General features: G+C 47.6%; 1 protein-coding gene across 1 annotated transcript; it reads right to left on the bottom strand.

The window, feature by feature from the left end:
- Positions 1 to 474: 474 nt before the first annotated feature.
- Positions 475 to 11,698, bottom strand: GABARAPL1 (GABA type A receptor associated protein like 1). Its single transcript, XM_019527262.1, has 4 exons — positions 11,426 to 11,698; positions 7,308 to 7,386; positions 4,131 to 4,249; positions 475 to 2,486 (listed from the first exon to the last, which is right to left on the bottom strand). The coding sequence occupies exons 1-4, from the start codon at positions 11,513 to 11,515 to the stop codon at positions 2,421 to 2,423; spliced, it is 354 nt and encodes a 117-aa protein (XP_019382807.1). The 5' UTR covers positions 11,516 to 11,698; the 3' UTR covers positions 475 to 2,420.
- Between the last annotated feature and the right edge of the window lie 496 nt (positions 11,699 to 12,194).

The raw sequence follows: 12,194 nt of genomic DNA, 5'->3' as shown, positions 1-12,194 counted from the left end.
GGGGGGGGGGGGGGGAGGGGGCGGAGAGGTCTGAACACAGAATCAAGCACTCCCAGTTTCAGATGCCTCTCCTCTGCGCGTGCATGAGAGCATGCATGAGTGCAAGACAGCACGCGAACATGTGTGTGTGCAGGTAAGTGGGTAAGCAAGCATAAGCTTTAAGGAGAAAAGGACACAGTCCTCCGCAGCCCCCCACAACATGGTTTACCCAGGGGGGGATGTTCTAAACCTTCAGAAAGTTCAAAGCTCATGGAAAGAAGAGGCCAATGTGGATTTCCACCCAAAGGATAGGGAAACACCCCAAGCAATGTGGGGTGGCGAAAAGAGGGGAAAGCACTGCAGTATCCTTGGTAGAACCAAACTTACCAATAATGGTGTCACACATGTGAGTTCACCCTGACTTGAGCATCCTGTGAAAGTGTGGGACAGGAAAGGAAACCTAAATTCATGAGGTGCAAAAGGGGGATTGCTTGCTTACACATTTCTCTTCTTGTGCCCTATGTTCTGTCTGCATATTAGTACAGGTAAAGCCACAAATGCCCTGTACTCCCTCAGTGTTGGGCTCCCCACACAGCCGTCAGTGCCTCCCTGCCTCATCCACAGTATGCTCTTCTTTTCCTGCATAAAACAGTGGGGCAGCAGTTGAGAAAGATGGGCAGGGAAAACAGATTTCAGGCACCTAACCAGAAGCTAGCAACTTCTCTGCTTCTTTGCCCCTATGAAGTGCTAACTTAAGATTTCTTACCTCTTCCTCCCTGGCCAACTATGCAGGAAAAGAGAGAGGTGGGGTCCATCTGTATATCATATTATGGCAAACACTCTCTGTTTCCTCACTTTATGCAGGATCTGTCCTTTCCACCTTTGTTGTTTCCCCCCACCTCCTGTTGGTCCCTCTATCCAGATGCTACCAATATAGGAATGTTTAGATTATTACATTTAATGACAGATTAAACCCCGCAACCTGAAATTTCCTCAAAACTCACCTCCCATCCCAAATCCCCGGTTAAAGCAATGGCAGTTATGAGAACATCTGCTATTTGTGCCACTGAAAACACGCTGCTTTGGCATCTCAGCATAAGGCTCACATAGGATGGAATCTCTGATATCTCTTTAAGACCAACACTGACGTCAAATAATACAGCCCTAGATGTTTTGACTCCCCTTTCCCCAAAGCAGTAGTACCCTGTGTGGCCATGGTGTGGCACTCTTGCCCAAAAACAGGTCCCAAGGACCACTTGTGAGGGGAGGTGAAATAGATGGCTCTTTTAAGAGAATGCCAGGATCTAGAGATGATTAGAGAGGAGTTAGATAAGAAAACCTCTTTTTTTCAGCCTTCAACAAAAACACTGTAAGGAAGAAGACAGAAATCCATTATTCCGACAGAGAGTGCAACAAGAAGAAAAATCAGCTTAATTTGCAGCCAAGGGAGATTTTGCTTAGATATCAAGAAAACTATCTGGCAAGAAAGATGTGCAAGCAAGGGAACAAGCTACCTATGGAGACTGAAACCCCGTCATCATGGATGTTAAGAGCTGTTTAGACAAACACCTGTCAAGGGTGGTCTTATGTACCTGATCTTGCCTCACAGCAGGGGGATGGATTAAGTGATGACATGTGGTCTCTTCTGGCCTGATATTTCAACAATTCTATCTGTCTGGGGTGCATTGTAAGGAACAAGGGAGGTCCAGCACTTCAATGCAATTGTTACTTAAAAACACACACACACTCAAAACTCTTCCTCCTGCACCTCAGCCTGAAGAATAAATGACCACCGGTGATGGAAAGGTTAGCACTGAAATAGGGCAGGGCATGTTATACCAGCCTTGGAACTCTTTCACGTGTATCAAGGTGGAGTGAATATTGTCAGTATAGGGACAGCCAGAGCACAGGAGCACATCAAGAGTGCCAGCGTGCATAGCACACCCCAGACTTATTGTGAAAGATGGTGAAGGTAAGGTATGACAAGGACACAGGCTCCAGGAGCACCTCCCTCATCTAAGAAATGGGCACACAGACTGGTCCCTCCCTGTAGTCCCTCCCTCCTTCATTTCCCACTGCTATGATGACAGTCAGTCAGTCTGGTTGTCTAACAGTCCGCTACTAGCTAAGAGAATTCCCACCCATGGCAGGGAGGAAGGGAGGGAAGGATGGAGATGTGGGGAAACTTCCTCACATCCCACTGCTCAGAACCTTGTCATCAGGTCACTCCAGCTAGCCATGTCCTCTCCCACCCTGCTTGAAAAATAACAACGATAATAAATGCATGAAAATGGCGGCATTATGTATGTGGTTTGTTTCCAGTTCTGTGTTCCTCTTCTTACTCTTTCTCTTTCCTCCTCTCTGATGCAACCCCCCCCTCCCCACAAACCAGTCTTGTCAGTCCATCATGCCTGCATGCCCGGACCGGATCGGACCGGAGCTCACTTGCCGTAGACACTCTCATCACTGTAGGCCACATAGAGAAAATAGTCCTCCTCATGGTTATCCTAAAGGTGGCAGGGGAGAGAAAAAAAAAAAAAACAGATGGAGAGAGGTCAAAGCTGATGTTCACCTTACATGCAAGTCCCACACTAGGGACCCCTAGAACAGCAAGACACAAGAACATTTTTTTTTCCAGTTCTCACTTCCTTCCTAGAGTCTCAATGTCATGCTCTTCTCTATGGTCAGTTATGAAAAGGTGAGTTCTCTCATTCACAAAAAATAGTCCTCCCCCAAGGCTGACAGAAGGATAAAAATGATTGTTCCATGCATGTGTCACTGGCAAGCTGCAATGAAGAACATGGGGGACACAGGGTCTCAGTTACCAATCTGACACTTGGCACCAGAGTCCTGACTCTGAGAATGGCTGGGATAGGAGGTAAGCCAACAGAAGATGCAGAAGTCAGCATCTTTCAGAATAAGGCCTTTAGATCAGGAGGAGCAACTGAGGACATGTTACAAGTAACTAGTAGCTCTTGAGGACCTTGGGGTTTTACAGATGTTTAAATCTGTAGCTCCACTGAATATTCTCCAGTGGAAATAAGCATTATTAGGGAGACAGAGAGAAGCCCACTGTCTTATATGTGATATCTCAGTTCTGACAGCTAGCATGTCCCATGGGGTGCCAAGGTGTGAAAATTGGTCTTGTATATTCATCTTCTGTCACATTTTTCAAATTTAGGTGGAGTCTCTTGGTAGAAAATGATGTGCTGGATGGGACTTGAGAGAAGCCCTGGCTGCAATGCCATTTCCAAAACAAAGGGAAATGCAGGGCAACTTCCCTCCTTCAAACAGATTCATCCTGTTGTCTCAGTCAACAAACCAGGCTTGTAAGAGCTAAAGCCATCAGGGCTCACAGAAATCCTTCTCAGGAACAAATTACGTGATTTTAAAAGGGACCAAATGGTACCAAGTGCCAAGGGGTTCTGTAAAGATTGGCAAGCGAAAGGCAGACTTCGTTAGGAGGTCTTCACTCACAGATTTCAGACTATAAAACAGCAATAAACTCAACATGTTTGTCTAGATACAAAGAGAATGAACTCTCACAAAATTTGCACTCATCATAAAGCTCTGTCTGCCCAGAGCTGTTGGGAAAATGTTTTTGCTTAAGAAGGAAAGCCAAAGAATTGGTTCTCCAGCTACTCCTTCCTTCAGAGCTGTGAACAAATGCTTATTTGTAGTAGGCCACTATTAAAATATTAGCAGCACCTCTCAGAATCCCGGAGGCCTTTCTCCCAGGCTGGGTCTCTAACCACTAGGCCACCAGGCCTGCCAAAAAATTGTGCTGGAAGAACTGGGATGAAACTTGCCCTATAACAATGGTATTGACATGGTGGGGATGCTGCACAGCTTCCTAATGTAACATTCTTATAGTGAGCATGGATTTGCTAATACAAGTATTAGAAGCTGGACCCCTTGCCAACCTCTTCCAAGCCCGTTGAGCATAACAACAGAATGGGACATTCCCACAAAAGCAAGTGGAAAACAGGCCATGGGCACAGTGTTGCATTTGAAGAGGCACTGCAAGAAAACAGGAGTCATACGGTGCAGTCACAAAGAGCAAGAGGCCCATGGAAAGATGTCAGCTGTGCTCACCAAGCAGACAGTTACTTACTTGGGGTCAATAAATTGAAGAGATGGGTGGGACTTACCTCGTACAGCTGGCCCATGGTAGCACTGGTGGGAGGAATGGTATTATTGACAAAGAAGAAAAGGGCATCCTCTGGCCTCAGGTGGATCCGCTTTCGGATTAAGAAGTAGAACTGGCCAACTGAAGAGGGACGAGGAAGAGACAAAAAAAGAATGGAGGGGAAGTGATTAAAACTCAAGGATCAGAGAGAGAACACCCAGAGAATACAGACAATGCACATATGCCTGAGCCAGTACAATTTGATATTAACTTGTACTTCCCCTACTATCTCAGTCCTAGGTTTCTCAAACAGTTCTACCAGTTCCCTTCAACCCTGTCCTGCAGTCCTCCTGTCATCCCAGTCCCAGGCCACTCAACCAGAGGCTGAGGGAGTGGCCTGGGACTGTGTTTAAGAAAAAGACCAGTTTGTGAGCCAGCTGCTCCCACAACAACTTTCCCCTGAAATGCCTTCACCCTCAGTACACCTGACCCCTTGGAGGAAGAAATACTAAACAATGACTGACATCTTGTTATCAGAAAGCATAAGTTTAGGCAGAAGACAGGCCCTAAGGTAAAAAGTCCAGTGCTACATCTGAAATTTCTAGATTTCAAAGCTGGTCAGGGCCTGGTGGGGTCCAAGGTTGTCTCGTTGCAGACAAAAAGATCAGAAGCAATATTTCGACCGATGTTCCAATTCCAATCTTCTTCAGCAGAATTCAAATCATTTCGACTTACGAGTTTTCCTTTGGGCCCAGTTTATTTTCAGTTTCACCATAAAAACAGACCACAGGCATTATATAAAGACTGGGAATAAATGAACAATGCTGAAAGGGAAACAGAACCCAGAGACAACAAGCATTCCAGGAAAGATCAGAGATTCACCCACATCCATGGACCACTTGCAGCTTTCCCAGGGCTGTCCAGTGCTTAGATTACGGCAGTATCTGTATTTTCTCTCTTACTGGCTCAGACCACTGGATTCTCCTACATCTAGGCTTCTATTCGCAGCTTTTACTTTATTCTGGCACTCAGTGCTTCTCTATGAGGAGGGGAAGAATCAACCCTACTGAGCATATGACCAGCTTAATCATTAAATCCTTTGGGTTGAAGGTTCTTGTAAATTTTCCCTTAGTGTCATGGCAAATGGTACTCTAACTCATAAAACATGTTTAATCCATACTCAGTATTCGCTTAAACCTTGTTCCATGGGAATGAGTTCCATGGTTAATTATAAACTGCAAGGACAGGGGGCATTTCCTTTAATCGATTCATAATATTTTCCTTTTCATGGTCCAAAACAGAAGCAGGTTTAACCACACCCAGTAACCAAACCATGGTTGCTTGGAAGTGGAACTTCATGGCTGTCATGCTACAAATCAAGCGGCATGAAGAATTTCACGGTGGGGCTATTTTGAGAACTGACAAAACAGAAGAGGAATATTTTCCAATGACAGTCTTTGGCTACTTTAGTTCAAGATAAATTGGGTGGGCAATTATTTCAGGTGGAGGGCCGCTTACTGAGTTTTGGCAAGTTATCGAGGGCCACATGACAGGCAGCCAGGGGTAGATATATATTAATTTTCCAAATTTTTTTAGAGGTCCCATGGGCCAGGCTGCATTTTGCCCACCCTGAGATAAATCATCTTGGGCTGTTAGTTCTATCCAAGTGTATGTTACACAGCGAAGTTATTCTTATTACAAAAGAAGTCACCAGTGACACACACCCAGTGCCATCATTAGAATACCAAGAGGGCCATTCATCAGATTTCATAGTACTTTATGTACTGCAATTAAACAGACCAACCCACTTGTGAAATTAATTTGTGCAATGATGAAAGATGGGGAAGCTGAGGTAAGGCAGTATTAAGAAGTATCCAAATCAGCAGCAGAGGTGAGAAGAGAACCCAAGAGTCCTAACTCCTAGCTTAGAACTAGATCAGCAGTGGGCAATTATTTTGACTGGAAGGCCACTTAATGAGTTTTGGTGAGCTGTCAAAAGGGCCGCACACATAAAACCTTTCAGAAAAATATCATTTTAACAAATCGTAGATTTAAAAAAAACACAAATCATATACTAAAAACCAAACATCTACTATAAAATATTTTAATTTTATTTCAAGAAATATTTTTGTCCTGATTAGTGTGAATTTGCATAGAGGATATAGAAGCAATTGCATAATAGGTCAGAATAAAGGCTTACTTTTTGTATACTCTGTGTGCTCAGGGTGGGGGTGGGGAGGAGTGTCCACATGTGTGTGGGGGGTTGCCTGAATGCTAGGTCCTAGATGCCAGCTGGGGATGAGGGGAGAGAGGCAGGAAATGCATGCAGCAAAGCTCGCCCAAGCAGAGTGGTTTGGTGCAGTGCAGGTGGGGCTGAGCTCTGCCTGCTCCTGCTGAGGGCAGCCTGTGCTGTGCTCCCACCCGCGTCCATCCCATGTCCATCAATGGCACCACCCCAGCTGCAGCCAGCATGCACAGGTTTCCAGTGGGACCACTGCTGCAGCTGCCTCTGTACTGCTTGGCTACCACTACCTCCTGTGGCCCCTTCACCTTCTTCTGCCCCTGCTGTGCCACTCCAGGCAGCAGGTAGCACAGGGCATCATATGCCCAGCCAGATGTGGGTGAAGTTGTAGCCAAGCAGCTCCTGCCCCAGCACAGGGGGCTCCAGCTCTAGCTCTCAGCTGCTTTCCACCCACTTGGCTGCCTGGCATGATGAGCAGCCACCTACGAGCTGCTGACTATACACCTAGATGTACACCTTGCTGGGGTCGTTTGACCCCAGTACTCTTTCCTGCCATCCCAGGGGGTCGGACTAGATGATCTACTCAGGTCCCTTCTGACCCTAGAAACTATGAAACTATGAGTGGGTGGCAGGCAGCCCCACCAGGAATCTATGTGCATTGCCCGGGGCTGGGGCAGTACCATCAGTGGGCACAGGGCAGGTGTGGTCAGGAGCATGGTGCAAGCTGCCCTGGGTAGAACTCTACTGGGGCAGCCACAGGCCAGATGCAATCAACTGGCAGGCTGGATCCAGCCTGCAGCCTGTATTTTGTCCACCCCTGTACTAGATGCACAGCATGATGGGGGGCTATTTATTCTCCCAGCAAAGAAGAGTCTTGTGCTGATCCCATTGGGATACAAAGGACTCCTGGGAATGTCTCATTACAAGACATAAGAAAAAGGGGGAGGGGTTTGTTACCTGTGAGGTCAGAAGGCACAAGGTACTTCCTCTTGTCAAGGTCAGGTACTCTGGCTTTGGGCGCCTTCTCAACAATAACCTGGAGAGAAAGAAACAGAGTGAGAACCATAAGAAAGACAACAGAAACACTAGCTGCCCTTTCAGGGAGATGGTTTTTCCAGGCCCATGGAAATCATCTCAAGTTCTGCTGAAGAACCAACTTCTGTGAAGCAGGACTGAGGGGCAACACATATGGCAGGACTGAGGGGCAACACGTAGAACTGAACGGAGAGCTCAGGACTGGGACAGAAGGCATCACTGTACAGCCTGGAGGAACAGATGTAAGGATGAAACTTAAGACTGTAAAATAAGAACAGACTGATCACCCATGAAGTCCAGTATCCAGCCTCCTATGGCAGCCCATTCCACATTCTTCCCAGGAAAAAGGAAAAAACCCTAAAACCTTACAATGGAATATGGCTCACTGGGGAAATTTCTTCCCTACCCGATTAGCAAATGCGTAGTTGATATCCCAAACATAAGGGATTATATTCTTTATAATGGTTTGATCCCGCCTAGTATAACTGTGGATGTTTTATTATCCATGTAAATGTGTATACCTACTAGACTGTTGACTTTCCTCATATCCTGTGACACCAAGTTCCACTGGTAAATTATCAGTATGTGCTGTACAAAAGAATCTGAGGCACATGTATATTAGCAAGCAAAGAACTATGGAAATTATCTCTCTACCCAGAGCTAGGTAAAAATCTTTTAAGTCAAATGTGATCAATACTTCAAACGCTGAGAGAGATTTGGCAAACTCAGAATTTGATTAGATTTTTTTTTTGGACAGCAAGCCATTGAAAAAGTGGGAAATAATTTTTCCCTTGGAATTCTCTGCTTTGTCCAAGAAACCACTCATGGCTATTTGAGACATAAATTTGAGACATTTGAGATATAAATTATGTGGCCTGTCATTCCAACCAAAATGGCAGAAGCCATTTTGACTCATTTTAACAGCCAGAGGCTGAAATCCCTCTGCTCTCCCTAATTCAGAGAAAGAAAACAAAAAAAAGAAACAAAGAATCTTAGACTCCAACATTCAAACCTGTTCTGTAATGTTAAGTATTTGTCTTGAGATATTTTAGACCCAATTTCCAGGTGTACTGAGTTCTCAGTGCTCTATCTAAAGTCAGTCTGGCTTGAGATGAATTTAATGCTAAAATCCCAGGAACTGAGGACAAAGAAAATTACAGGCCAGTGTAAAACAAGGGCATCTGCATAGGTATCTTTATAGCCCTGAATGACTCAGCAGCTGAAATGCATTCATGTTTTGGAGAGGGAGGTGTTGCATCCTGGGGACGGGGACATGTTTGTGCACAGATACCTGTAAAGATGCCATATTAAATGTGAGAATGGCATGGTGAAGAAGGATGATTTGGGGGTCTTGAGCAGCACGTTTGCCTGCCACATGAAGAATAGTGGCATTGCTACATGGAACCGTGCCATATGGGAGGAAGTGGGAGAGAACATAGGAGTGGAATGACTTCTTCCCTAAGATTTTCCAGACTAAAGCCGAAGAGAAACTTGTAAAAACAACAGTGAACTAATGAACTTGACATAGGAGGGTGAATCTAAATATGACTTTTGGGGAGAGAGGAGTGTAGGCCTCAGGGTAAGTAGGGAATAGTATGGGGGTGACCAAGCCCCAGAAAGTGGTGCGATTCAGAGGTTGAGAGATTTCATCTTGCAAGGAGGTAAGTAGAAGATGTGGCAATTTGGCTGGCTGGATATCCATTGAAGCCAATTCTTCTGGATGACATACCACCAGGACCGTGTTCAGGCAAGCGTGGATATTTCATTCCCTGGGCACAACTATCAGCAGGACACCTTGCACCACTGCTAGTTGTCCCCAAGGAATGCCCATGTCGTGAGCCCTCTGGAGAGTGGCAGGTTACCCCGGGTGGGGTAAGGGAGGCTGGGGTCAGCACCTGGAGTCCTGGGGGCCAAGAAAATTGTAGCCACGAAGCTCCTCCAGTTTGAAGCCTGGCCGGCAGCTGGATCATGGCTCCCACCGGCCAGGCTCCAGTTTTGGGCCGCACAATGCTGTCCCCGTGTCTGCTGCCCTGCTTTATTTCTGCACAGGTTTTTTGACCCCTGGATCTTCAGGGTCCAAGCCCCCCACACCCCCTGCACTGCAAGGTAGCACAACGGAAAACACCTGAATACAAGGTGCGTGGCATTGCAGATGGGTCTGCACTGCCACATACCGCATGGCCACGCTTGTCTGGACATGGCCCAGGTATCCATTCTCAGGACCTACCACCTTCCCCAAATAATCCCACACTATTCACAGACTGTTTCTGCAACATTATCTCCTCTCCTTTCACTCTCTGCACTGGTTCTGATCCCAAAGGTTTGAAAACCTGGCTGTAGAAACACAAAGACAGACATCTGGACAAAGGGGAGGGGCAGAAATATCAAAGGGTAAATACAGGTCATCTCTGGAGCTAGCTACTGCTGGGCGGTCTCTGCTGTAATGTGGGACTGTGCCAACAGTCTAATCTCTGCTAAAATGCTGAGATGCACCAGGGCACTGCAGTGTAAGCAGCTGAAGGGACGTCATCACCAGGGATTCAGCTGTCAGGAAGGGTAGACACAGGGCTGATGCAGGGAGCCCTGTCTGCCATTTCTGGTTATTTTCTATGACTCCATCAGTGATTTTCAGGAAGTTATTTCCATCACAGCCAAAGGAACCTCTTCCTGTTACTCCAGACACAGGCCTCCCCACATGGCTTTTCTCCTTCATCTCAAGCTGTGGCACATGTTGCTATTTTAGACCTGGATCCTCCGCACAACTCCGCTGGTGCCCCCGAGCCTTGACCTCCCTCCTCACCTCTTGCTATTGTGGTCTTTAGTGCCGCACAAGGTGCTCTCAGACACATCCATCATGATCTTCAGCACAGCCTGCTATTCTAGTGCTCACACTCCTTCACAGCTCCTGACTTACAGCGCCCCCGGCCATTTTGGTCCGAAGACATGGAGGCCATCACCTCACTCCTGACTAGCACCAACACTGCACCTGCTGCTCCAGCCTTGTGACTTGCACACAGCTCTGCCCATGCACCTGTGCTCCTACTTGTGCAAGCGCAACCAGAAGACCTCTCATGAAAGGGTGCTGAAACGCTGCAAATAATGTATGATTCAGTGCTCCATCTCCCCCCATTGGATCCATGGGGGAGAGCAGACTGTTTTAGAAAGCTGTACCCTGAATGGTAAATCTAGGACAGAGGCCTCCAGTGGGGATTAAAAGAAAGAATGTTCTGAAAACATCTAATGAAAAGGGCCAAAGATTACTAATGAGTTCTGCTCACCATTTCCATTTCTTAATTATTATTAATAATTAGAATGATAGAAGCTCTCCAAAGGGATGGAAGGATGAGGAAGTGCAGTGAGGTGGGGAGACCATGACCTTGTTTTCTATGCAATGGCTTTTTCCACAAGGAGATTACACAGGAGGGCAAACAATTGAGGGGTTGCTTCAATTATTTCTCAGAGCCAAGGGCAAGAAGGAAGCAAGACTGCATTGAAAAGAGGGGCTGGAAGAGAGCACACTATTTAGAAATAAAGGGAAGACACCCAAATGACACTGTGCAGTTTTCTGCGAAGGATTCCCCTTATTCCACTTTCCAATGCTTTCCTCCATTTTTGCAGCGCAAATGGTTGGTTCCTTCCCCACCCCCAACCCCATGCGCACAGACTGCCATAAAAAAAGATTAGCAGCACTTACCCTACCACAGTGCTGCGGCTGATGGGGGAGGAGAGGAGGGGCAGCTTCCACCCCACCACCAGTACAAACACATCAAAGCCTACAGATCTCCATCTGGATATAACCCTATAGCCTGGGACCTAGATGTCTAAGTAACATGACTAGGATCCCGGCCTAGAAAAGCGGCTCAGTACACAGAAGGGAAGATTTAAAAACAGATCAGCACAAAAATAGCAAACAGAGCCTGCAGTCCTATCCTTACCCCACCCCCAACACACACGCACGCACCCTTCCAAATCTATAACCCCCCGGATAAAACAAAGCTCAGCACCCTGCCATCAGAGACCCCAGGCCGGGGGGCACTTACTGGGACTCGGTCCGGATACTTCTTTCGGATCTTCTCGCCCTCCTTTTTCCTGTACTCGAAAGGATGATCTTCTTTGTACTGGAACTTCATCTCGGTCCTCTGGCTTTGGCTGGACCTGGCTGGGTTCCTTCTTTCTGGGGCTTTTCCTCCCTCCCTTCCTGCCCTTCCCCCGGCTGAACCTGTTTGCTGTGTCACCAAAGCGCCCCCCGATGCCCCAGGCCCCGGAGCTCTCGCTGGCACAGTAGCCGCAGCCGCCCCCGCCCCGAACGCCAGCTGATCGCGGGATACACAAACAGCCGGGCCAATGAGCGGGGCATTGTGACGTCACAGGGGGCCCCCCCCCCCCCCCGGCAGTTCTGGGCCCTTCCATTATTGGAGGGGGGGGGGGGAGAGCTCTGGGCATGAAGGATGCGGCAGCGACAGAGCAACGGCGCTGCTGCCTGTAGCTATGTATTGGTGTGGAAATGTGCATGTAGAAGTGGGGACTGTGCTCCGAACTTGCAGGCCCGTGCCATAATGCTTTGGGGATGAAGTCCCCCTCCCCCGCTGGGTGTTGGGATGGATTGGTCCACACGCCACTGCTACAAAGCAAGCTATCCTTTCCTCTTTTCCGGGACGGCGGAGGGGAGCTCGGCTGGGAGTAGAGCTGTTTTCTGCCCCTGTTCCGCAGCCAGATTCCTGCTGGCCGCGGTCCCTGGGTGACCCGCAGCTGGCGGGGGAGGCAATGCCCCTGCTTCCCCCCCTCCCCCCCTCCTTGTTGCAGCCAGCG

The sequence above is a fragment of the Gavialis gangeticus genome, unplaced genomic scaffold, assembly GCF_001723915.1.
Source record: "Gavialis gangeticus isolate Ggan-Ray unplaced genomic scaffold, GavGan_comp1, whole genome shotgun sequence".
Classification (NCBI taxonomy): Eukaryota; Metazoa; Chordata; order Crocodylia; family Gavialidae; genus Gavialis; species Gavialis gangeticus.
The sequence above is the reverse complement of the archived record's forward strand: the minus strand, read 5'-3'. Positions and strand labels throughout refer to the sequence as shown.

What these genes read in the sequence shown, in the direction of transcription:
- GABARAPL1 (XM_019527262.1), bottom strand. Translation starts at nt 11,515, where the DNA reads ATGAAGTTCCAGTACAAAGAAGATCATCCTTTCGAGTACAGGAAAAAG. An exon ending in AGTATCCGGACCGAGTCCCA is followed by an intron (nt 7,387 to 11,425) that starts GTAAGTGCCCCC and finishes CTTTCTCTCCAG; the next exon opens with GTTATTGTTGAGAAGGCGCC. An exon ending in CCATGGGCCAGCTGTACGAG is followed by an intron (nt 2,487 to 4,130) that starts GTAAGTCCCACC and finishes TGCCACCTTTAG; the next exon opens with GATAACCATGAGGAGGACTA.